At 48.4% G+C, this 25329-nt stretch overlaps 1 protein-coding gene across 6 annotated transcripts in view; it reads left to right on the top strand.

Annotated features, from left to right (window-relative positions):
- Nucleotides 1-605: 605 nt before the first annotated feature.
- The window catches only part of MED12 (mediator complex subunit 12), a 33453-nt gene continuing 8729 nt past the window's right edge, over nucleotides 606-25329 (top strand). For 4 of the 6 annotated variants that reach the window (XM_027902887.1, XM_027902884.1, XM_027902883.1 and 1 more), the window contains exons 1-35: nucleotides 632-730; nucleotides 1044-1148; nucleotides 1946-2137; nucleotides 3402-3561; nucleotides 4864-5039; nucleotides 5300-5410; nucleotides 6017-6271; nucleotides 8227-8373; nucleotides 8666-8765; nucleotides 9932-10068; nucleotides 10403-10534; nucleotides 10928-11054; nucleotides 11692-11921; nucleotides 12335-12415; nucleotides 13025-13198; nucleotides 13429-13573; nucleotides 14338-14456; nucleotides 14598-14741; nucleotides 15493-15656; nucleotides 15771-15902; nucleotides 16792-17019; nucleotides 17216-17360; nucleotides 17654-17774; nucleotides 18203-18304; nucleotides 19021-19134; nucleotides 19415-19578; nucleotides 22050-22229; nucleotides 22413-22484; nucleotides 22773-22933; nucleotides 23025-23186; nucleotides 23272-23383; nucleotides 23580-23669; nucleotides 24118-24227; nucleotides 24721-24856; nucleotides 25120-25281. In XM_027902887.1, coding sequence (XP_027758688.1) covers nucleotides 632-730; nucleotides 1044-1148; nucleotides 1946-2137; nucleotides 3402-3561; nucleotides 4864-5039; nucleotides 5300-5410; nucleotides 6017-6271; nucleotides 8227-8373; nucleotides 8666-8765; nucleotides 9932-10068; nucleotides 10403-10534; nucleotides 10928-11054; nucleotides 11692-11921; nucleotides 12335-12415; nucleotides 13025-13198; nucleotides 13429-13573; nucleotides 14338-14456; nucleotides 14598-14741; nucleotides 15493-15656; nucleotides 15771-15902; nucleotides 16792-17019; nucleotides 17216-17360; nucleotides 17654-17774; nucleotides 18203-18304; nucleotides 19021-19134; nucleotides 19415-19578; nucleotides 22050-22229; nucleotides 22413-22484; nucleotides 22773-22933; nucleotides 23025-23186; nucleotides 23272-23383; nucleotides 23580-23669; nucleotides 24118-24227; nucleotides 24721-24856; nucleotides 25120-25281 — 4989 coding nt within the window. Of the gene's footprint in view, nucleotides 731-1043; nucleotides 1149-1945; nucleotides 2138-3401; nucleotides 3562-4863; nucleotides 5040-5299; nucleotides 5411-6016; nucleotides 6272-7124; nucleotides 7249-8226; nucleotides 8374-8665; nucleotides 8766-9931; nucleotides 10069-10402; nucleotides 10535-10927; nucleotides 11055-11691; nucleotides 11922-12334; nucleotides 12416-13024; nucleotides 13199-13428; nucleotides 13574-14337; nucleotides 14457-14597; nucleotides 14742-15492; nucleotides 15657-15770; nucleotides 15903-16791; nucleotides 17020-17215; nucleotides 17361-17653; nucleotides 17775-18202; nucleotides 18305-19020; nucleotides 19135-19414; nucleotides 19579-22049; nucleotides 22230-22412; nucleotides 22485-22772; nucleotides 22934-23024; nucleotides 23187-23271; nucleotides 23384-23579; nucleotides 23670-24117; nucleotides 24228-24720; nucleotides 24857-25119; nucleotides 25282-25329 lie in introns of those variants that run through there. The other 2 variants (XM_027902885.1, XM_027902889.1) reach the window with 2 other exon arrangements.

The raw sequence follows: 25329 nt of genomic DNA, 5'->3' as shown, positions 1-25329 counted from the left end.
TGATGCTTCCTAGATAATTAAACTGTTGGACTGATTTGAGTGCTGTTTCACCAATGGTGATATGGGGATGATGGAAGGCTTCCTGAGGTGCAGGCTGATATAAAAATTCTGTCTTCTTCAAGCTGACTTCCAGACCACAAAGCTCAGCAGCCTCTGCAAAGCAGGATGTTAAACGCTGCAGAGCTACTTCTGTGTGGGCGACGAGAGCGGCATCATCAGCAAATGTGGGATGTTGTTGGTCACGGGCCACGTCCCTCTTCGGCACTTTCCGGCACCACTCGGGACTCTCCGTCCAGCCCGAGTCCGTCTTCGGGCCTCTCCGGAAACACTCGGGAATCTCAGTCTGTCTCGGCCTCTCCTCGGCTCTCTCCGTCTGTGCTCGGACCTTTTCGTCTCCACTGGGCCAGGCCTCGGCGACACTCGTGTCTCTCCGGCAACACTCGTGTCTCTCCGGCAACACTCGTGTCTCTCCGGCAACACTCGTGTCTCTCCGCCCGCTCTCGGTACTGCCCGTTCGCCCTCGGCGCGGCTCCGGCGGCTGTCGGGCCGTTCCGGCGGTCCCCGCCGTGCCGGGCGCAGCGCGCAGCGCGCAGGCGCGGGCGGCCCCGGCGGCCCCTGTTGTGGCCCGGCCATGGCGGCCTTCGGCGTCCTCAGCTACGAGCACCGTCCGCTCAAGCGCCCGCGCCTCGGCCCGCCCGACGTGTACCCGCAGGACCCCAAGCAGAAGGAGGTGCGGGGGGCTTGGGGGGAACGCGGGGTGCGGGACAGCCGCGCCGTGGCCGGACCTGTGGAGGTGGCGGGGCGGGGGTCGGGAGCGGGGCCCGTCCCGCCGGGCACGCGGGTTGGGGGGCGCTGGGCGGGCAATGGGGGGCCGCGGGGCCGCTGTCCCCGTGTCCCGCACTGCCCTGGGCGGGGTAGGGCGGCAGGGGCCGGGGGAGCAGCCGGGCCTGGCCTCGCTCGGCCCCCGCTCTGGGGCCGGGGGCGGCGGCGGTGAGCATGGCGGGGCCGCGCCGGGCCCCGCTGACCGTCCTTCCCCCCCACAGGATGAGCTGACTGCGCTGAATGTCAAGCAAGGCTTCAATAACCAGCCGGCGGTCTCCGGGGACGAGCACGGCAGTGCCAAAAATGTCAATTTCAACCCGGCGAAGGTGAGACGGGGCGTTTAGCAGCGTGGGCTGCGGGGTCCTGGACAGCCCTGGGTCTTAGTCCTTCCTCTGTGTCGAGAGAACCAGGAGACCTTTTCCTTTAGGATGAGTGGGTTTAGGACCTGACCCTCTCTTCCTTTGCAGTCCAAGTTCTGCATTCTTTTAGAACTGTGTCCCACCTCTGCAAGAGAGTTCCTGCCTTGCTCTGTACATCTCAGGGGCAGGTCTGTGTCTGCAGTCTCAGTGAAAACAGCATCTGGGACTCCCCGTGTTCTGCAGTTAAAGCAGAAGGCTGCAATCCCAGGAGAGAGAAAGTTCTTACTGGTTTGGTTACATCACGCTCACGGTAAAAGAGAAGTAAGATTTCTTGAAACATCTGGCAGTTTAGACAGGGGAATTACGTAAGAGGCTTCAAGTCCATTTTTCCAGTCTCTGAAATCAAAGTGTTGACTTCCTGGCCTCTCCGACAGAAGGGCTGGTAATGACCTGAGTTGGAAGGCAATCAATGAGCACAGGATATTTGTTTTTCTTGGCTGACTTCTGTCTGAGAAGTGCCTCCTGTCTGGTTTGATGGGGTATTTATGAAGTGCTGTGCCCATCTGCAGTCCCTGCTTGGTTATTGTAGGATTTGTCTGGGAACATTCATCTCTGCAAGCAGAAAGGAAATTACTGGCAGGTTTATTTTGTGTGTGTTTCCAAAAGCCGATACTTCTGGTAGGAGTGATAAATAAGATTTGAAGCGCGCAGGAAAGGGGTCTTTGACCTGTGAAATGTAACGAATCCTTTTCTTTCCCTTCCAGATCAGCTCAAATTTCAGCAGTATTATTGCGGAGAAGCTGCGGTGCAACACCCTGCCTGACACGGGGAGGAGGAAGCCCCAGGTGAACCAGAAGGATAACTTCTGGCTGGTGACAGCGCGTTCTCAGAGTGCCATAAACAACTGGTTCACAGACCTGGCTGGAACCAAGCCCCTCACTCATCTTGCTAAGAAGGTATGGCACAGGAGAGGCGGCCTGGCAGGGCAGAGAATTTAGTCTGGGCTTGTTTCTGAAGTGTTTCGGGAGGTTTTTACTGTTTGGAGAAGTTTCTTCTCTGTACATCTCGTGTAGCTTTCAGCTCAGTGAGTGGATCTGGGATTTGTAGAGCCCTGACTTGTGGTCATCCCCCCTCAGAGAACTGGTCCCTTGTCTGTTGTTTGGAGGTGTGTCCAGCTTTGCCTTTTGGGTTGTAGGACATGGCTGATTTATTTTAAGGTTCAGACGTGTTTCAGGAGAGCTGCCACTGTTGGCTTTGGTCTGTTGTCTCTTTATAAACTTAGTCCTTGTGTCTTTCTTTGGCTGTTTCCTGCCACTTTCCTGAGGTCATTGTGAAAGCTTGAACCTTTCAAGGCTTTCCCCAGTTTTCCTGCAGTGGGCTCCATCAGCTTCCATGGATTTAGAGGTGAAAGCAATGCCTGTCAGTAGCCAGGTAGTCTGTGCTGTTGTATCTTGGAGGAATCAGGGTAATTGGGAAGAATGCGAGAAGCATAGCAGGTAAAGGATTGAATTATCAGTAGATCAGGGACTTAGAGGCACCTACCAGATGGGCCTGTTCTTTGTGGATTTGTTTCATTGCTCATTTATGCTCTCCAGAGGATTGCGTGGAAATGAGCCCCACAGCTGTACTTTTTCCTGTCATGTGCTGTTGCTTCCTGGTTTATAGGTCTGCACTCTGATGATTTCACTGGTATCCTCCTGTGTTGGATGTTGAATTTTGAATCTTGGATTAATGAATTCCTTCCTACTTTGGTACTCAATTTCCCTGTTTCTCACAGTCTCCTGTTTGGTATTCCTGATATTACAAAACTTTTGTAACCACTGTGGTTACAGAGTGAAGAGTCCTGCTTTCAGTCTGTACAGCAGATACTCTGTTTCTGACTCAGTCCTTTGCATCTTTTGTAGTTGTTTAGATGCTCTCTATAGGATGGCCTCCAAGATGTTTGCAACATTCAGGGCATGGATTTACAGTGATGTAATTATGTTTTCTCCCTTCTTTCCGTTTGTTTTGTTTCTGTTTATGCTGAAATGCAGCTCTGGTACTGCTGCTTTCTGACCAGAGGTGAATTCTTGCAGTGGGTTTTTCGAGATACAGAACAACCCAGTGTCTTTTCCGTTTTTACCTTCTTCTCAGCTTGCAGCACCTGCAGCAGATGTAGCTGCTTTGGAATAGTTCCCATCCAAGCCCTTGGCTCATTCCTCCCTCTCGATTCTGTTACAGGTGCCCATCTTTAGCAAGAAGGAAGAGGTCTTTGGTTATTTGGCAAAATACACCGTCCCAGTAATGAGAGCAGCGTGGCTTATCAAAATGACTTGTGCCTATTATGCTGCCATCACAGAAACCAAGGTGAAAAAGCGTCATGTCATCGATCCCTTCATTGGTAAGCACTTTGGGTGAAGCACTGGTGTTGCCCATCACAGGTGTTTCCTTCACAGCCTGCTCTTGATTAGGAAGAGGTAGCCTGAAAATCCATATAAACTTGTTTCCTGCTGATAAGTTCTTTGTGTTTTGATGTGCATAACTGAAACAGGCCCACCTGTGAGGGTACACAGTTGAAAAATAAGTCTTAGCAGCCACAAAGACTTCCTGAGAGCCTGCCTCTGCTCTCTCCCTGTTGAATTCTGAGCTCCTTTGCTGTATAACTTGGTTTTTTTCTTACCTTACAAAGACTGTAAATGACAATTCAGAGATGACTGATTAACTACTTTCCAAATGAGTATATTTCCCAGAGAATTTTGGTATGTTACTCCCTGTCTGTGTTTCCACTTTCATTAAGCATTACTGGCTCCAACACCCTTTGCATCCTGGCCTGCTCCAGATTGCTGCAGTGTAGGAGATCTCCCCTGGCTGTGTTCTGGTTTGTATGGCTGGGACTGCAGGACTGCTTTGAAAAGCAGTATTAGCAACCAAAGTCCATGGATTACTTCCCACCCCAACCCTCCCCCCCACCTTATTATTTATCTCTGGTATAAAAATTACAGAGGCCTAGTAACTCTGTGTCTGGAGGTTGATTGATGTGTTACATATATTTATTCCATTTGCTTTCCTGTTCCTTTGGGTGTATGTCCCTACTGCTGATACTCTGTGTTGTTTATTTTCATGTTATTGCATATTTTGCCTTGATTTTCCATCTGCGTTGTCCCAGAGGAGTGTAATCATGCTTTCACTTTAATTGACTTTGTCTCTTGCACATTAAAGTTTTGGTAAAAACAATTCTTTTTTAAAAATTGTTGATTGTAGCTTTACACTGATAGCTGGAAGAGACTAAGAACAAGTTCAGACCTGAAGTGTTTCCAGTGTTTCTGCTGTCTGTCAGATTATTGAGGATGCTAAGCTAGACTGGCCTAACACTGCTCTCCACTAGAAAGTCTTTTCTCTCTGCCTGCTGATTCTCAACAACTGCAGTTGAGGAATCTTCTCAGTTTTTCCAGTACAAAGTACCCCTGCCCCACAGACTCAGAATTTTCCCCCTTGTTCTCTATTTCTGTAGATGTCTCTTCTTCCCTTGCACCTCCAGGCCACAAGCCGAGCTAATATTGTGGCCTTTATTTTTCTTTCTTTGTCTTTCTCTCTGTTTCAAACGACAGGAACATTTTTGGGTTTCCACCTGTGCACCAGCCTGGTTCTTTCCTGCTCCTGTTTACCACGGTGCTCACTGGTAACCTGTTTGTTTCCTCTACAGAATGGACACAGATCATCACTAAATACCTGTCAGAGCAGCTGCAGAAGATTGCAGAGTTCTACAGACAGCTCCCAGGGCAAGGCTGTGGTTCACCATCAGGACCAATGCCCCAGGAGGTGGAACAGGCTTTGAAGCAGTGGGACTACAACGAGAAGCTGGCTATGTTCATGTTCCAGGTGAGGGACCTGGGGGGCTGCTGGGTGGGTGTGTAGCAGAGGAGGGAGTGGATGTCAGGTGATTTATTTCTGCAGAGTATTCTCTTTCTGTGAATAGGCCATTAGGACTCGATGCATTTTTGGGCTCAGGGGTAGTACAGAACTGTGTGAACTCCCAGAGTTTTTTGCACTGTTGGAAATCAAGCTGCTGCTGTTCTGCCTTACCTTAGTGAATGTTACTTCTACTTGTGTTCATGTGCTCTGCTTTTATCCACGTGCAGGATGGAATGCTGGACAGGCATGAATTCCTGACATGGGTCCTCGAGTGCTTTGAGAAGATACGGTCAGGAGAGGATGAATTTCTGAAAATGCTCCTACCTTTGCTGCTGAGGGTGAGAAATATGAGCCCAGCTTGCTTTAGAAGAGTGCTGACTTCTGCTGTTGTCAGTCCTCTTCCTATTGCCTAAGAGGATGATAAGCTATTTTGCACCAAGAACAGCAGGGAGTGTCCCTGTGAGCATCCTTCTTTAGCTCTTGCAAGGATATCTTTTTAGTCCTGCTGTCTTCTGGTTTTTTCTCTCCTTTACCCTGTTCCCCTGCACTGGGTTTGGCAATCCCTGCCCCTCTGTCACAACTGTGACCAGTACACATGGGAAGTGCTTTTCTTTATTTCTTTATTTCTGTTGCAACGGATTCTGGGCAAACCTTTGAAGCCCTGGGGAGGCTGGGTGTGGGTACATTTTTACACACGAAGTCATTGCCATAGAGCATTTCAAGGTGTTTTTTCTGATGCTTAGTAGCCAGTGGGTGATCCACGATGCTGAGGAGCTCTGTAAAAAGGCACTGCCTTGAACCCTCGACCTTCCCAAAGTACCGCACTGTGTGGCACTGCCTTGAAAAGGCAGTGCCACACAGTGCAGTCCTTTGGGAAGGTCGAGGGTTCCTCCTGTTGTTCCTTGTGACAAGGCTGATTCCCCCTCTCCCCCTGTTCCCTGCAGTACTCGGGGGAGTTTGTGCAATCTGCCTACCTGTCCAGACGTCTGGCCTACTTCTGCACCCGCAGGCTGGCGATGCAGCTGGATGGTGCCGGCGGGCACCCGCCACACATCCTGTCTGCCCAGACGGGCAACGCGCTCCCCTCGACTCCCACCCCTCAGCCAGCCGCGGGGAATCCTCCTCCCAGCCCTTTCAGCGACCTGCTGCTGTGCCCCCAGCACCGGCCCGTGGTGTATGGGCTCAGCTGCATCCTCCAGGTGGGTTTAAGGAGTTGTGGGGTCGACAGGGACAATTTACGCCCCGTGTGCCGTCACAGAAAAATCATTGCGGTCTGAGTCAGCAGCTTCCTGAGTACAGAAGTATCAAACCCTGATTGTCTTTGCTGGTGTGTTTGAAGAGGTTTCGTGCCAGACATCAGTGCTGTAGCAGCGCCCTTGACTGACTTGCATCAGAAAAATGGGTTGGAACAGAGCCTTTTGCTCTACTCACAGGTGCCCCTCATGGCTGGAAGGCTTTACAAAAGAAGGGATGAGAAAGACAGGGTTGTTTCATCTTGAGTGTGTCAACAGCAGGTTGTCATTTAGGAAAGGAAATTATGCCAGAAATGAAAGTGCTTTGTAATTTTGTCAGCTCTTAAAAGCAAACATCCCCTCATCAGAAGAAAAGTTTCCACAGGAAAAAAAACCAAACAAACAAAAAAAAAACAACCAAACAACCAGCACACACAAAAAAACAGCCCCTCCCACTTTATGGAAGAATTTAATGGTTTAGGAGTAGCAGCAGGGTGTGAAAAGGAACTACTCTCAACTCATAATCTTTATACTTGGGATTGATTAAACCTTACATTGCAATAAAAGGGTAAAGCTGCCAAAGCCCTATTGATGGGTGTTTTTGAAGGGCAGGTGCTGTTGTGACCCTGTGGCATTCAGTCCTTACTGTCCCTGTGTCAGAAATAGATGAGTTCTGTTCAGTGTGTGTGTTCATTCATGACTGTTTTTCTCCTTCAAGAGGAGAGGGACTGGGTCAGGTGGGTCCATGCAGAAGGAGTGGAGTTGGTCTCTTCCAGGGGAGAAAAGAAGCTTGTTAAAGCAGAGGAGGTGCCAGAGAGTGCAGGATGGAGCAGCGGTTGGAGAGGAAGAGAGCACAAAGCTTGAGAAACTGCTGCTCAAGAGAGAAACTTGAGATGAAGGAGCCCTGACAGAAGCAAGAAGCAGCCAGCCAGCTCTCAGACAGGGTAGAAAGAAAATTCCTATAGTACAGTTGGCTAGAAGTCAGGATTTTTCTGCAAGGATTAGAGAGCAGTGTGGGTTTATAAATAACTCCTTTGCATTCCTGTTAAGTCTGTCTGGGTCACTTTCTGTTAAAGAAGTTGAGAGGTTTTTGTTTTGTTTTGTTTTGTTTTATTTTTTTCTATTTTCTATGTGATAAAACATGTCTTTTTCATATAAAAATCCTCTATTTGGGGAGCTTACTTTAGGGGAATATCTGAGCATATGTACCTCAAAAGTTTGACTGATTTGGGTTTGAACACAACCTGCTTAAAAAGTGACATTGGTTAATGATGATCTGATCCTTAGGATGTCTCAGAAGAGCTCTTCTGATAGATCTACAGATCTTCTGATCTGCAGATGATAGATAAGGCTGAGGCAGAATAAGATCCAATGGTTGGAAGTTTGAGCTGGGTGAAGTCAGGCTGGAAAGAGATGCATTTCTAACACTGTGCTTAATTGACCTTGGCTCAGATGATCTCAAGATATGGCAGATTCTCTGGTTTGAGTGTTTAAAACAGCCTTGGTTGTCTGTCTTTAGTGTCTGACTCTTTGTGAGCCAGAAGCTGTAGGGGAGTATTGTAGGAATGGTTCAGTGAAGTTTTGTCTGTATTTTTATGAGTGTACAAGATCATTAAAAAAAAACCATGTTGCTGCTTTTGGATAATGTGGAACTCTGGTCTTGGCTTCCTAAGCACACCTAGGGCAAGAAACTCAGTGCAGCAAAAAATTCTAGTTTACTCCTTTCTACTCTAGTATGGTCCAAAGACTCTTTGGTAGCTTAGAACAAAAAAAACCCCACCCAAATAGTAAATATTTTGTATACAGGATGATGAATGCCTGGGCAGTAAGGTAAAGTAGTGGTTAGGTCCATAGAAACTTAAGTAACTTAATTGTTCTGACCTCGATTTGCTCAATGACACTTACCTTTCTATCTGTTTCAGAGTATAATTCTGTGCTGCCCCAGTGCCCTTGTCTGGCATTACTCCTTGACTGATAGCAGGATAAAAACTGGCTCTCCACTGGACCACCTGCCTATAGCCCCATCCAACTTGCCCATGCCAGGAGGGAATTCAGCCTTCACCCAGCAGGTGAGCAGCCCTTCAGCAAAGGGAGCTCTGGTGGTCTGAGGTAACAGCTGTGTCTTAGCTCTTTCAGAGTTTTCTTTTCATGTTGCGTGATGAGCAGAGCTGGAGGTGCTGTCTCGCTCCCCAGGAATTAACTGCTCCCATTCTGCTATAAGCAAGACAGTGATGTCCTTGGAAGATGGGCAAAATCTCACCTTAAGTAGAATTCCTGTCATGCTCTCTGTTTTCTGATAGTTTTGTTCCCAGGACTTCCAAGGCACCCTTATGTTTGTTTACACAAGTCCGTTGCTTTCAGGTTCGGGCGAAGCTGCGTGAGATCGAGCAGCAGATAAAGGAACGTGGCCAGGCTGTGGAGGTTCGCTGGTCCTTTGACAAGTGCCAGGAAACCACAGCAGGTAATTTCCTGCAGGATAGTTTCTCTTCCCCTGCTCCATGTGTTATTACCCTGACAAACTTCCTGAGCCTTCTCTTCTCCAGGCTGACCGATCCCAACTTTCTCAGCCTTTCCTCATAGCAGAGGTGCTCCCATCCCTCTAAACATCTTCACGACCCTCCTCTGGACTCTCTCCAACAGGTCCATGTTCTCCCTGTGCTGGGCACCCCAGAGCTGGAGGCAGCACTGCAGGTGGGGCCTCACCAGAGTGGAGGAGGCACAGAGTCACCTCCCTCACCTGCTGCCCACTCTGCTTGTGATGCAGCCCAGGGTACAGTTGGCTCTCTGGGCTGTGAGCTCATGTTGCCACGTCCATGTCCAGCCTCTCATCCACCAGCATCCCCAAATCCTTCTCATCAGGGCTGCCCTCAGTCTGTTCATCCCCCAGCTTCCTCTGGATGGCATTCCATCCTTCAGGAGTGTCAACCAAACCACTCAGCTCAGTGTCATCTGCAAACCTGTTGAGGGTGCACTTGATCTCTGTCTACATTACCGCTTGTCACTGGTATCCATTGGGACTCTGAGCCTTTGACCACTGCCCTCTGGATGGGACTGTCCAGCCAGTTCCTCATGCCCTGAACCGTCCAACATGCCTGGTGCTGTGTAGGCCATCCCAGACGCGAGCCACGGAGCCATGTGTTAATAGACTGGGCTCGTCTGTTTCTTCCAATGTCATTGCCTGCAACTGGAAGAGTGGAAGAGAAAATAACCTGTGTTCCACAATGCCCTGCTAATGATCCCAAGGCCCTGAAGTCCCTTTTGATCACCCTTGGATTACACATTACGACTTTTCGTCTCCCCTTGTGTGGGAGACCAGTAATGGGTGATTGTCTGAGGGATGTACCACTCTTGGAAGTTTCACAATATGATGTCCCCAACCCAGGCCCCAGCAAGGCAGCAATCTTCTCTTAAGAGAAGGGTCCATCTGGCTTTTGGATGAAAGGTCCAAACTTTCTGTTCCCCTTAAAAGAGGATCACCTATAACTGCAATTCATCTTTTCTTCCTCATTGAACTGGTCTTGATACAAGGTATAGGCCTTTCTGACCTTGGAAACACATCTGGGTGTTGCTCTCCAGTCTGTTGTACCAGGTGCCAAATGTGCATTTCTCTTCTCTGTTCTCTTCCAGGTTTCACTATTGGCCGTGTCTTGCACACTTTAGAAGTTCTGGACAGTCACAGCTTTGAAAGATCTGACTTCAGCAACTCTTTGGATTCCTTGTATAACAGGATATTTGGCCTAGGTCCAACCAAAGACAGTCATGAGGTGCCCTGGGACTTTGCTGCTGGGCCCTGGTGTTGGACGTGACTATGTTCTTGTTTATATCCCACTGTTACTGTCCTGTGTCTGCAGAGAGCTGACTAGGTAGTGGCCTTTGGCCAAGAGATGTGACCTCCATTGAAAAGGATTTCATGCAGCCTTGTTAGGGAGGTACTAAAGTGAGAAGGGGGGTCTGTGCTCTAGAAAGTCCATCCTTTCTGTTAGGAAGAGGGGAATGTATCAGTCTTTGGGCTGTGCTTTATTAGAAGTAGAGTCCCTGTTCTGTCTGCTCCCCCCTAGTCTGGCTCAGGTTCTCACTGCAGTGCTTGTACCTCAACAGATCTCCCCGGATGACGATGCAGTGGTGGCCTTGCTGTGTGAGTGGGCCGTCAGCTACAAACGCTCTGGACGCCACAGGGCCATGGTGGTGGCCAAACTCCTGGAGAAGCGTCAGGCAGAGATAGAGGCTGAGGTGGGTCCTTACTCCTGGAAGTCTCTCAGCTGCAGGGGGTAGCAGAGGTTACCTAACTATGGTTACACCAAAAGGCAAAGGCCAATCAGTACAGTGCCTCTTGGCACTGGTGCTGTTAGTTATGGCATTTGCTCCACCTAACCCAGTGTAGGTCAGAAATGAGCCTGTGGGATGGTGAATATCACATTTCTTGGATACATGTGAGACCAGCTGATTGCAGTGCAGGAGCACTGGCGTACTTGGAGGCTGTGAAGTAGCTTACAGAAACCTGTGTGGTAGCTTTCCTATAAGTGCAAGATAAAAAAATTCTCTTGAAGACTTCTTCTTTTGGAGTTTATGGATAGGGAGTTTCTCCACTGTGTCAGCAGCTGAGACTTTTTTCTTTTTCTACAGAGATGTGGGGACTCTGAAGTTGTGGATGAGAAGGGCTCCATCTCCTCAGGCTCCCTGTCAGCAGCCAGCGCTCCTGTCTTCCAGGATGTCCTCATGCAGTTCCTTGACACTCAAGCTCCTATGCTAAGTATGTAATAAGAACTTGTGGTCTCCCAGTTTCTAGCTTTCCCTCTCCTGCAAACTTTGAATTTGTGTGCTGTTCACTTGTGTGTAGATCTTGGGTATATGTAAATTCTCTCTCTGACTTCCTTGCAATCCAGAGCTTACCTTGGAAGGAGAGGAAAAGCAAATCGCAGGGCCAGATGACAGAAAGATAAGGCAGAAGCACCTCTGTTAACAGAGCATTGGCCAAGGATGGATGAGTCAGGAATAGCTTAGTCAGGAATTACTTCAGGCTGAGAACTACATGGTTGTTTTTAAGTAGTGACAAAGCTCTGGAATAGTTTTTCTATGGGAAAGTACTGTGAACAAATTAAGTGGGATAGAACACAGGTCTGAATGATGCAGGCAACTCTTTGTACACCCAGGAATAGCACTTCTGAGGTTAAAGTCCTGTGCCTCTGGGCTGTGACACATTTGACTTAGTTGCTAATATTTGGAACTGAGTTTTCTGATTTTAGTCCCTGCTGTAACCTGAGAACTGTGTACCAGTCACTGTGTTGAGATCTCAGAAACGCTTTCCCTCACCCTAGGCTGGGTTACTGGTGTTGCTCATTGTGGCAGAAGAGCTCTGATAGCCCTGGCTGTCTGTGTTGTCTTTTCAGCTGATCCTGGGAAGGAGAACGAGAAGGTGGAGTTCTTTAACCTGGTGCTGCTGTTCTGTGAGCTAATCCGACACGACGTCTTCTCTCACAACATCTACATGTGCACACTCATCTCCCGGGGGGATCTGGCCATGGACTCTCACGGGCCTCGCCCGCCCTCACCTTTTGATGACCCTGCTGAGGAGCACGACAGGAAGGAGGGGGAGGGAAACAGTGGCATCAAGCTGGAGGTGAGAGCACCATGGCCTTCCTGTGCTCATCTGTGTTTTGCTTGCCCATTTTTACCAGCTTTGCAGCCCCCTTGCTATTACGTGCTGGAGGACGTTCCAGTGACTCCTGCTCCTCCTTCCCCCAACCTGTTTCCTTAGCATCTCAGTTGAAGTGGCTGGAAAGAACCTCAGATTTTAAAGGTGTAGATAGGAAGATCTTGCATGGTTTGAAGCAGAGCAGGATGTCATGAGGTGCTGTGTGAGGCCTGCCTATGATGACTGCAGTGTATTGGGCTCCAACTTGCCAGGCACCATGGATGTGTTGGTATATTGCTTGTCACTGTCCAACGTGGACATCAAGTGCTTTAGTCAACAAATACTCTCTTGTTCCCTGATGCATCACTGAGATGTAAAGCTGCTTTTTCTGTTCCCAGGACACAGGTCTTTCAGAGCCCATGGACATCGACCACAACCCCAGCATGCTCTTTGATGACATGGAAAAGACAGACTTTTCGGTATGTTCCTGCTTTTTCTACCTGCTCAGTAAGTGGGTCGGTATGTAGCCTTGCATTTGTGTATCTCTCCTGTAGAGCCAGTGTGCTGGGAGTGGCTGGGTTGTGTGGCAGTTGACACTGTAAAAGGTTCATATAATCTGTTCATGCAGGTTGGTGTCCATCAGACTAGAGCGAGTTGCAGTCGTTCTTTCAGAACACTTTGAAGCACTTGGTAATAAAAGTAACCTGTGGTGGTTGAAAAGTCCCCTGGTCCCTACATTTATCCAACCATTTCTGGCCTTTCAAGGTACATGTTAGGCAAGTGTGATGTGCAGAGCAGGCTTTCCCAGGATCCTCACTTCTTCCGTGGAAGTGGTTGTTTCCAGAATTTTAAGCCATGGTTATTTATTTCCTATAGTTTTTAATTCAATTTACAACATGGACCAGGAGCAGAAATGGGAATAGTTTCTTAGCACATTGTTTTGGCCACTGCTCTAAGAACTGGATGTTTCTCCAACCCTCCCTCCCTCTTCCCGTTCCTTTCTAGGCCTGAGCAGATGTACCTTCCTTCAGCAATCTTTACTGTTGCATGACCGTGTTCCTTAACTACCTGTTCTTATGTCTCCCTAGATGTTTTCTCCACCAATGCATTGCGAATCTAAAGCCAGCCCTTCCCCTGAGAAACCAGATCCTGAGAAGGAAGCAAAGCCTCTGCTGAAGGATAAGTGTGTGGAGGGAATGCTTGCATCCCTGTATGACCAGCCTCGGCACATCCAGTATGCCACACACTTCCCCATTCCTCAGGTACGAGACCTGCTTGGAACTGCTCCCCTTGTGCTCTGCTGAGGCTGCTGTGCTTCCCTGCTGCGAGTGGGTGAGGAGCAGTCCTGCTTTTCTGGATGTCTTCTTGCTTACTCCCAGAGAAGCTTCTGAGATGAAGCTTTCCTTTTCCTTAAAGAGATCCAGATGTGAGAGAAGGTTAGGGCATTTGGGCTCATGGTTGCTAATGCAAGTTGTCTCTTCTGCTTCCCCAGGAGGAGTCGTGCAGTCACGAGTGTAACCAAAGGCTGGTCGTTCTTTTCGGGGTTGGGAAACAACGGGACGATGCTCGGCACACGATCAAGAAAATAACCAAAGACATCCTGAAAGTCTTAAACAGAAAGAGTACTGCAGAGACAGGTTAGTAGAGCTTGAGACTCTCCTTTCTGAAGGAGGAGCATCTTTCCACTTGGCTGACTCCCTTGTCTGGAGTCTCACAGTGAAAGGATTTTATGTAATCTGCAGTGTGTGGTAAGAGGTGTTAGTGAATGAGAAATGGTGCTCTGTTTTCAAACATACTGACTAGCAAGTAAACCATCAGTTTCCTGTTGACAATATCTGTTTAACTGGACTTTTCTTCAGAAGAGAATTGAGTCATGCAAAGTTCAGAATCAGATCTGACCAAAACTTTGACTTCTCAGGCACATGCTAGGTTCACAGGATAGGAAATTCAGATGGCTGTGTCAAAACCAATAGAAAACCTCTAATGTCCATCAGCTGAGAATCTGGCTACAATTTTTCTTTCTTAGTCTGATACCTGAAAGGCAATGTGAAATGTGGTAGGAGGTGGAGTTCTCTGACAGATTTTGAGGCTAAACATCCCCTGTCCAGAATGCCCGTTCTCATCAGGGAATAGGTATTCCTCTAAATCAAAAGAGAAGGGTGCTCCAAGGAATAACATTCATTTGGGATACTGTCATTCAGGAGGTTAGGAATTCCTCCCTCAGCCATTTATCTTGAACTCAGGTTGGTCCTTGTCAAGGTCAGGGACTCAGCCTTTTGGCTGTACTGCATGAAAGGAGCTGGTCTTGCTGAGGGACTGGCAGTAGGCGATGGCTGATGTGTAGTCCTCTGGTGAGGAAGGTAGCCTAATAACTGTTTTTTAATCCTCCCGACTTTGGTAGGTGGAGAGGAAGGCCAGAAGAGGAAAAAGAGCAAGCCAGAAGCATTCCCAACAGCTGAAGATATCTTTGCAAAGTTCCAGCACCTTTCTCACTTCGATCAGCACCAGGTCACATCTCAGGTATGGAAACCTCAATACTGCTGTCCCTTTTGGGCCCTTTGTGTTACTGAGAGCAGCTTCCTGGAGGGGAAGAAGGGAGGTGGGCCCAGTAAGGGACTTCTGCAAGGGGACATAGTCCTGAGTGTTGTCTTGCACTTGCAGGTATCTCGCAATGTCTTGGAGCAGATCACCAGCTTTGCTCTGGGAATGTCGTACCACCTGCCTCTGGTGCAGCACGTGCAGTTCATATTTGACTTGATGGAGTACTCACTCAATATCAGTGGTCTTATCGACTTTGCCATCCAGGTAAGGGCAGTGTGCTCAGCTGCTTCCTGGGGAGGGATTCATCCCCCTGAAAGGCAGCAGATCTGTGCTCTGGGGATGGTTGGTGACCCTCTGACCTGTGTCGTGGAGGTGGTCAGATGAGGTGGTCATTGTGATGCTTCTGGGCTGCAGCTGTTAGGAGTAGGTTGTTCATGGCACATAGTCTTACATGTTCTGTTCTGAGGATTATTCTTCCAGAGACTTTGGGCTTTTCTCCAAAGGACTTACATTCAGTCTCTGTCTCTGGTTGCAGCAGGGCCTTGTTCTGAGTGAGAAGGGGATTGTCTGTCTTTGGCACCTTGCCTACCTTGCTCCCCTGGAAAAATCCTTGGCACATGGCAGCTCAAGCTGCCTTCTGGATCCTGCTAAAATCCTGTTGCTGTTTCTGCAGCCTGTACCAGGTGTCTCTTGAAGCCTTGCTGATGGAATTGGGGCTTTTAGCCTGAAAAGGAGAGCCAAGTGAGATTTATGCAGGATAGAACTACCAAACAAGCTGCTTGATACTACCTGCAGCCATATCCCCATCACCCTGTGACACCCAAGCCCTGACAGCCCTTTCTGCTGCCTGAGGCATTGTGCCTAAGTGTGGGGTGCCAGGTGTTCACCAAGCAGAAAGTGCCTGGCAGCCCTTTCCTGGCAGGTCCTATAGGCTGTGGGTTTGGTGTGCCTCCTCCCTTTCTGACCATACCTTACCCCTGTGGCTGTTGAAGGGTTTTTCTGTCATTGGGTGCAGTTGCTGAATGAACTGAGCGTGGTGGAGGCAGAACTGCTGTTGAAATCCTCCGACCTTGTTGGCAGCTATACCACCAGCTTGTGCCTGTGCATCGTGGCTGTGCTGCGGCACTACCACTCCTGCCTTATCCTGAACCAGGACCAGATGGCTCAGGTCTTCGAAGGGTAAGGGTGTCTCCCCCTCACTGTGTGTGTGTTCTGGGGGTTTGTAAGGGATGGGGACATAACCTGTGTCGTTCCTGAGAGGATTCAGCCCCCTTCTTTTTCATCTCTGTGCAGTCTGTGTGGGGTGGTGAAACACGGCATGAACCGCTCGGATGGCTCCTCAGCAGAGCGCTGTATCCTGGCCTATCTCTACGACCTGTATACCTCCTGCAGTCACCTCAAAAGTAAATTTGGGGAGCTCTTTAGGTGAGTCTGAAGCAGGTGAGATGCCACGGGTGCTTCCCAGTTTAGCACCTTGACTTAAGCTTTGATTGTGATTTTGTTTGATGGGATTGTCCCTGAGATGCTCTCTGTGGTGAACTGGGGTCTTTTGTGAGTAGTGGCCTGTTTGACAGGCAGTAATGACTTAGTGGGTCCTCTTGGCTCTTAGGTCATCAGGTTGGTTTTGGTAAATTGCCTTCAGTAGTCCTCTGCACCTCTACAGGTCTCTACTTACCTCACCCCTAGAGAGTAGACAAGAGTTCTGTTCCTGCCAAGCTGATGACTGAGCAGTTCATCCTAAAGGTTGTTCTCTGCTTCTTAGTAATCCTACCATTTGGATAAAGGACCTTTTAGCTGTAACAGATAATTCAAAATGTTGTTATAGTGTACAGTAACAGTCAGAAAGCAATTAAATGTTACATATTGTTTAGAAAGGAGTGGAGAACAGACCAGAGAGCACCATGAGGCCACCATTTAAATCATGACACAAGTGTGGTTTGGGGCAACAGAATCCAAAAAACATGTGGTAGAGTTAGGCCCAAAGGAGAGTGAGTGGATAGATTATCAGACATTTGGAATGACTTACTTCTGAGGAATTGAATCTCCTTTCCACGGAAGAGGAGTACAAAGGGGGAATGATAGAAACTCTGTAAAGTTCTGGTTGATGTGGAAAATAAACTGAATGTTCAGTATGTCCTGCAATACAAGCACAAAGGAGGAATGAATAGAAAATAACAAACGGGAGAGTCTTTGTTGGTACACGGAGATTGTGAATATCAACACGTTCGTGCCTAGGGAGGGTTTGTCTTTGCTTACCAGAGTTCAGTGGCAGCTCAGCTTTTTGTGTTCCTAATCTCTTCTCTGTCCTGGTTAGTGACTTCTGCTCCAAAGTGAAGAACACAATCTATTGCAATGTTGAACCATCTGACTCCAACATGCTGTGGGAACCAGAGTTTATGATTGACACTATTGAAAATCCATCTGCACATAACTTTACCTACACCAACCTGGGCAAGAGCCTCAATGAAAACCCAGCCAACCGCTACAGCTTCGTCTGTAATGCACTCATGCACGTGTGTGTGGGACACCACGATCCAGACAGGTGAGAGGCAGCACTTTCAATGTTCTACTGAGATAGTAAAACCTTTAGGTGAGGGTAAGAAAGCCAGTAGCCACTTCTTGACTGTCTTGGGGTGTGAAGGAGGATGAAATCTGGGGTCCCTTAAAGAATGACTGACCTGATGGCATGCATGAGTAGCAAAGCTGACCCTCTGCTTTTTTCATTATTTATTTAACAGGGTGAACGACATTGCTATCCTGTGTGCTGAGCTAACTGGCTACTGCAAGTCTCTAAGTGCCGAGTGGCTGGGTGTGCTCAAAGCTTTGTGCTGTTCCTCCAATAATGGGACCTGTGGCTTCAATGATCTCCTCTGCAATGTTGATGCAAGTGCAAACATTCAAAAGGGGAAAAGGAATTGAAGCAGGAGTGGAGGGATCCCTTGGGAGGAGGCAAAAATAAACAAGGGATGGAGGCTTTGTCTTCTGAGGGCAGGGAGAAGGCTTTGAATACCGGGGGCTGCCTTTGGTGTTTGTTGCAGCCTGGGCTGATCCTGGACATTGATCAGGGGTTATGGGTCCTTCTGCCCTCCCCCAGGTCCTAGGCAAGCTGAGGAATTGCTGACAGAGGGAATGAGGTAGAGGCTGTTGTGATCAGTGGCTGATCTCCTCTCTTCCAGGTCAGTGACTTGTCTTTCCATGATTCCTTGGCCACCTTTGTTGCCATTCTCATAGCCCGGCAGTGCTTGCTGCTGGAGGACCTGATCCGCTGTGCTGCCATCCCCTCCCTCCTCAATGCTGGTGAGTGCATCCCTGCACAGAGCTGGTCTGAGTCTCAGTTCTGGCCCACAGGCCTATCCTCAATGGATACTTGGTGAACCCTATTTTGGCTAGAGCAGCCAGCTGAGCAGTTGGGCCTACAGCACCTGGGTCATTTTACTCTGCTACCAACCTGCCCACCTTTACTCTGGGGAATGCAGCATCCAGACTCTTGACAAGGTGAAGCTGGAGCAAGCAGAGTGCAGTGTTATGTCACTGGGGATAATACTGATGGATTTGCTCACTTCCATGTTAATTGCTACACACGCCCCATATTTGTAAATACAATAAGGCTGCTGGAGCTTCTCAACTGGCTGCTCCAGGGCAAGTGCACTTGTGAATAGCTTTTGGACTGAGAGTCAGCTGTCCTGGTGCTTAAGACATCTCAGTTGGCTGTTTTCTTTACATAGCCTGCAGTGAACAGGACTCAGAACCAGGAGCACGTCTGACCTGCCGGATTTTACTCCATCTGTTTAAGACTCCGCAGCTGAACCCGTGCCAGCAAGACGGCAGTAAGTGAATGAACGTGGAGCCTTTATTGTGAAAGTACTGAGGCTCTTGCACCCAAAGAAGAGAGATACTAGAACCTTCAGATTAGAGATCATAACCTCCTTGCTTTGAATAAAGCAGGCAAAGCCTGATACGCTGCTTTCTGCAGAGGACAAAGAATGGAATCCTTCAATTTATGTCAGGCAGTGGTAGCCCGGCACATTGGGGAGAAGGCTCTTGGAGGCAGGAAACCAGCCAGTAGAGGTGGCCTTGCTGTCACTAAACCATTAGAGTAATGATCACTTCTTTTTTTATGTCTTGAGCTTTGTAGAGCCTCTTAACTTGGTGCCAGAAGCTGCTGTTTTACAGCACTCCCTTTTTGTCTGATGATGGAAGCAGTCCAGGAAGCTCTGTTCTTGGCTCCTCATCAGTATCCTGATAGCTCAGATTTCTAAATCCAGCCTGTATTCTAGGTTTAGGGTACTGTTGGAGCTTGGAGTTCACAACACAGGCACTGCACCCCATTTGGATTTCATGGTTCAGTTGTCACAGTGTGATTGGCACTATGCTTCACCAAACCTAATTAAATGGACCTCATGTTAAAGCCAGGAAAGGGACTGGCCTCGGGATTCACTGAGCTGGATTTTGTGGTACTTGCTGGCACATAACTCAGGCAGCTCTGGAGCCCGTGCCTTTCTCTCCTGCTGAGTGTTGCCTTTCCCCTTTGTCCTCTTTGCAGACAAACCCACGGTGGGAATCCGCTCTTCCTGTGACCGTCACTTACTGGCAGCTTCCCAGAACCGTATTGTGGATGGAGCAGTCTTTGCAGTGCTGAAGGCTGTCTTTGTTCTGGGTGTGTACCTGTGTTAGCCTGAACCTGTAAGAATGTTTGTCAGGGGAGTGGGAGGAAGGCACTGAATTGTATGTGTTGGCTGTACCAAAGGCCAGAGGAGATCCATTCCGGTGAATATGTGCCTTGTAGCCCTTTGGTTGAGCTCTGAACACTCTTTGAATCCCTTGGCTGCAGAGAGATCACTGATCCCAGAAGGAGTTTACAAAAACTCGGGGTGTTTTTTGAATCAGACTTTGTGGTTAGGGTTGTCGATTAGGTGACGCTTGTGTTTTTCTTTTAGGAGATGCAGAACTGAAAGGCTCTGGCTTTTCCCACCCTGGAGGTGTCGATGATCTCATGGATGATGAGCTGGGCACCAGGAAGGCTGGTGGTCGGGTAGTTACTGTAGAAACAGCCAGCTTGGATATTTATGCCAAGTATGTGCTAAGGAGTATATGTCAACAGGTGAGTCTGTCCCATCTCTAGGTTTGTCCCTATCCCTTCTGCAGATGGATATATCCCATATGCCTTCCTGCAGGTTGAGTTTGGCAGGTGTTTCTTTGAAAGATCAGTGAAGAACCTGTGATGTTTCTGTCAGGTGACAGCTCTGAGGGTTGCTCACCTTTGTTAGCAGAACACAGGGAGGCAAGCAGTGGTCAAGAATTTCCCTGTGCAGGGACTGCACATCCCCTTTGCTTTGGCAACAGCACGGGCCTCATGTACCATCCTACCAAAGGAGAATTGGAGCCACCTATTTACAAGCATAAATTCAACATGCTTGATGTTACTGAAACCTGACTGTAGCATTTACAGTAGATATTCCCTTGCTGGTCACAGTCTACATAGGGAGGACTCAAAGTAGATAAAAGTGTATGTGTTCAGCAAGGAGTAGCAGTGTCAGGTGTCATTGCTTGTACCATTTGTTGGCTGTAATGGTTATGAGCATTCCAGGAAGTTACCACTAAATTGTGCCAGAGCTCCTACAGGGTTCCTGCAGCTGTAAAGGGCTGGTAAAATGATGTGTTAAATATTAACATTTCCAGTGTGAGCAGTGGATGCTGCAGAACTCTTCACTATCAATTCTGAAATGTCTGTGGAATGCCTTAAATTACAGGTTGTGATTTCCCAATCTCAGATTCAGGTATATACTTTATAATAGACTTCTTCCTGAGGTGATTGGGAAAAGGAGCAGATTATAATTAATTTAAAGGTTTCTTCATAGATTCATAGATTGGTTTGGATTGGAAGAGACCTTAAAGGTCATCTGGTTCCAACCCACCTGCCATGGGTGGGGACACCATCCACTAGACGAGGTTGCTCCAAGCCCCATCTAGCATGGCCTTGAGCAAAGTAGAGGGGCAGGATCCCTTCCTTTGACCTGCTGCCCACACTGCTTTGGATGCAGCCCAGGATACAATTGGCTTTCTGGGCTGCCAGCTCACACACTGGCTCATGTCAGGCTTCTTGTCCACCAACACTCCCAAGTCCCTCTCAGGGCTGCTCTTAATCCGTTCTCTGCCCAGCCTGTGTTTGTTCTTGGGCCAAGTGTGGGACCTTGCACTTGACTGCCTTGAACTTCATGAGGTTCACACAGGGCACACCTCTCAAGCCTGTCCAGGTCCCTCTGGATGGCATCCCTTCCCTCCAACGTGTCTTACTTGTGAGATTATACCAATAAAGTTGATCAGAGATGAAATCTGAATTCTTGTAGGAAGCTGAGCAAGTGTTAAAAATGGTCCTTCCAAGGATACACTTTATTTCCTTGGCAAGGAAGAGAAGTTCAAGAGATTATGATGTAGCAACACTGAAGGGGAGAAATGCAACAGGCATTGCAGAGGTCACCAAACTACATGTATTGGCAAAGTGGAAACTTCATCTGGGATGAAGCTGAAGGTTGTGGTTCCATGAGGATTTCAAACCAGAGATTTAACCTTTCCAGCCTTTGTGCTTCAATGGTTAGAGTGCTGTCCCCTGCTGAGAGGGACTTTCCAGCTTACTAGGCTTAGAATCAGCACTTGTACGTGGTGAACTGGATCCTTATCTCTTCTTCTCCGGTTGTCACTTTGCAGTGGAATAATTCTCTGATCAGACTTGCTCTGCAGCTGCAGAAGTGCTTATGTAGCAGTCCTCTGTTGATTTTAATTTAATGAATTTGCTTAATTTTAAATATGAAAAAATTCTGCACTAACGAATGCTGCAGGTTAACTGTAAATTGTGTGAAGAAGTGCCTACCTCATGTTTGTTTTGGAAACTGCTGCCCTTATTACATACATTTAGGGAGCATCAACTGAAATTGAGTGGCTGACAGTAATAGTTTTCTGTCTCCCTTCTCATGATATGTGACTTTGTAAATGGCTTGCATCCAGTCAGTAGTTTTCCTTTCCAGACTTTGAGAAGTAAAGTAATTGGCATTTGCAAAGTATGGCAGTGTGTTTTCCATCATTATTTGAGAATTGAGGGGTGTGCTTTTCCTTAAGACATGTTCTGGTTTAGCCTTTGCTGCAGCCATGAGTTATCTAATTTAGGACAGCTCCAGAGCTTTGCTGTGCAGCAAATAGACCCAAACAATTTTAAGTGATCCCCTCTGATCTTTTGAGCCCAAGTGGCAGTGTGGGTGGAGCCTGGACATGGCAGTGGCTGTGTGCTGTTAAATCACACCGATATTTTATCAAAAGAAAGAGCAACTGCTGTGTTTCACTACTGCTGACTTGTCAGAGTTGATGTTTGCTCTGTTCCGGTTGCTGTGCTGTGCCTGACGCCTGCTGAATCAGGATAGTACAGTTCATGAAGAGAAATGATTATCAGGCATAACTGCATACTAATAAGGCTTTTATGATTTTGATGTGTTCCATGCATCTCTCTGAGACTGAAAGCAGGGGCGTTGGTTTGGAATCAGACATCAGTCTGACTGTGCTGACTCTGCCTTTGTCTTGCAGGAGTGGGTAGGAGAGCGATGTCTGAAGTCCCTCTGTGAAGACAGCAATGACTTGCAGGATCCTGTCCTGAGCAGCACTCAGGCCCAGAGGCTGATGCAGCTGATTTGTTATCCACACCGGCTGCTGGACAATGAGGAAGGAGAAAATCCTCAGCGGCAGAGGATTAAACGCATCTTACAGGTGCAGACACCTGCCAGGGTCTAAGAGTGTCCTAGTAATTGTGCTGTGGTGTTAGAGTGGGGCTGTCCAACCCACAGCCCTCTGAGAGGCCTGGCACTCGTTATGGTGGGAGCTGAGGGTGTGAGTTGACAAAGTCCGAAGTGAGATAAGGAATCCCATGGAGTGTGTGTGTTTGTGTTGCAGAATTTGGACCAGTGGACCATGAGGCAGTCCTCCCTGGAGCTGCAGCTCATGATTAAACAGACGGCAAACAATGTGAGTTTTTGCTCAGAGGAGACCATACAGGGATGTGGGAAGTGGCTGCTTGTGAATTGGTGGGGAAGTGGCCTGGCAGAAGTGGGAACAGGGAAAAAGTACACGATGAGGGAATCAGGCCTGTGAAAGCCAAGCTTGAGAAGGAAGCAGTGAGACTGAGACCTGAAGAGCACCAACCATGGGAAAGGTGGCAAACTGGGTTTGTAGTGAGTTGTGTTGAAATGTGCAAGCCCTGTCAGTGGGTGCTCTCAGAGAAGGACTTGGCTGTCTTTTCTTCCCTATCTCCAGGAGATGAACTCCTTGTTAGAAAATATAGCCAAGGCCACCATTGAAGTATTCCAGCAGTCAGCAGAGACCAGCTCTGCTAGCTGTTCTGGTAATGGAATCAACAGTATCAGTAGCTCAACCAGTGCCACACCTGCCAGCAACAAATCCAAACCCATCCTCAGGTAGGTGTAGAGCCAACGTGCAGCTCCCTCGTAGATGAGTCTGAATTATAAGGTGGATTGCAAACTGCTTTTCTCTCCTGTGTTGTCACAGCTCCCTGGAGAGATCAGGAGTGTGGCTGGTGGCCCCTCTGATTGCCAAGCTTCCAACATCAGTGCAGGGCCATGTGCTGAAAGCTGCTGGAGAAGAACTGGAGAAAGGACAACATTTGGGGTCATCGTCCCGCAAAGAGCGGGACCGCCAGAAGCAGAAGAGGTGAGTCCAGGGAAAAGGGCAGGCACTGTTTGCTGTGCTGATCCCCCAGCCTGGCAGTATAACTCCTGCTCTGTTCCCTCTGCAGTATGTCCCTCCTGAGCCAGCAGCCCTTTCTGTCACTGGTGCTGACGTGCTTGAAAGGACAGGATGAGCAGCGGGAAGGCCTCCTCACCTCCCTGTACAGTCAGGTCCAGCAGGTGGGTATCTTTTCTCCCCTCACTTTGCTCAGGGGCTCGCCCCTCCAGCAGACATGGCCTCAGGATGTTATCTGTCTTGGAATAGAGTGCTTGAGCTGACCATTTCTGAATCACTAGACAGTGAGCAGTACAGGCTGCTCTCCATAAGCTCCAGCATACAGCTTGTGGTGTCTGTCCTCTCTTCTTCATGTCTTAGATTGTTACCAATTGGCGGGAGGATCAGTACCAAGACGACTGCAAAGCCAAGCAGCTGATGCACGAAGCCCTGAAACTGCGGCTGAATTTGGTGAGCAGTTGCAGAAAAAGAGCTTATCCATATGGGGTGAAGAGTTGTCTGCCTTTATTTTTTTTTTTTTTTTTCTTCTTGGAACATACACACATTGGAGGGGCTATATATGTCCTGATGCAAGGAAGTAGGAGAGACACTTGTGCTGCTTCTAGGTCTTGAGACCTGAGTGTGACAGGGTGCATGGATCAACTCCCTTGCTCTGTTTAATCAGGTTGAAATCCAAAGGCTTGGTCTCTCTTTTGTAGATGTGCCTTCCCATTTCAATGCTTTTTCAGTCTGCAGCACTGCTCCTTGCATCGGAGGTTTGTCCTGCTGACAGCAGTCTTCTTCAGCTCTCAGTAGGATTTAAGCTCCTTTAAGTGCTGGTTTAAGTTAAGCTCCTTTCTCACTTTTAAGTCTCAGTAGTTTTTTGGGGCCCTGTGACTGAACTCCCTTTCTTTGCCAGGTGGGGGGAATGTTTGACACGGTCCAACGCAGTACACAACAGACAACTGAATGGGCTGTGCTTCTCCTGGACATCATCAGCAGCGGCACCGTGGACATGCAGTCAAACAAGTAACTATCTGGCTGACTTCTCATCCTTACACTTCCCAAAGGAGGCAGTTGTTAGCGTGGCCCCATTTCCCCTGTGAGCTAGCTGTCTCTTTAGATGATCTGTCAGAAGTACTGTGACAGCTGAATGAGGCTTCGAAGTAATAGCAGGTCACGACTTAGGTCCTGATATCCAAGTGCCATATCCAGAGCAAACAGGGCTTTCCAGATGCAGAGAGATATGCAGGGAAGAGCTGAGTCTGGACCTGCTTTTTAGAGATGCTGAATGGATAGAAAGGAGTCCAGTCTTTATCTGTGATACTGCACTTAGCTCAAGTGGGAATGCCCTGTGGTGTATAAGCAAAAGGAAGATTGGTGTGGGAGGTTAGTCTGAAGACTGGATCTTCTGACTAGTCAATACTCTTGACAATCTGATCTAATGCTTGGTGTTGCTGTGATGGTAGAGGCTTTGTCTCAGATTCTCAGGTGACCTTGACCTTTCTGCTCTGACCAACAGCGAGCTCTTCACCACCGTGCTGGATATGCTGAGCGTTCTCATCAACGGCACCCTGGCTGCTGACATGTCCAGCATTTCTCAGGGCAGCATGGAGGAGAACAAGCGGGCCTACATGAATCTTGTCAAGAAACTCAGGGTGAGGGACACCAGCCCCTGTGTGGGGAGCAGAGTGTGCTGTGTTGTGGCTGTTCCACTGTGCAGATTTGCCTTTGTCATGAATGGTACCTGTCCTGTTGCTGCTGTTTAGACGAAGTAGTGAGGGTGGCCCCTGTGGCTGAAGGGTGTGAAGGTGAGAGGGGTGTAATGCAGGGATGGAGACTGAAACCAGAGAGGCAGAGGTGGGCTTTGGATGGTTTTTCCTGAGCAATTCCTCAAGTCTTCTCTATTCCACTTGTGCAGAAGGAGCTGGGGGACCGGCAGTCGGACAGCTTGGAGAAGGTGCGACAGCTGCTGCCACTTCCCAAGCAGACCCGAGATGTCATCACCTGTGAACCTCAGGGATCACTCATTGACACTAAAGGCAATAAAATAGCTGGCTTTGATTCCATCTTCAAGAAGGAGGTAAGTGAAGCGTTTTTGTCCGTATCACAGCTCCTGAGTGCAGGTGTC

This window comes from Empidonax traillii, unplaced genomic scaffold (assembly GCF_003031625.1).
Source record: "Empidonax traillii isolate 1590-97213 ecotype Southwest subspecies unplaced genomic scaffold, ASM303162v1 scaffold918:size355816, whole genome shotgun sequence".
Taxonomy (NCBI): domain Eukaryota; kingdom Metazoa; phylum Chordata; class Aves; order Passeriformes; family Tyrannidae; genus Empidonax; species Empidonax traillii.
This window is presented reverse-complemented; position numbering and strand designations above follow the sequence as displayed.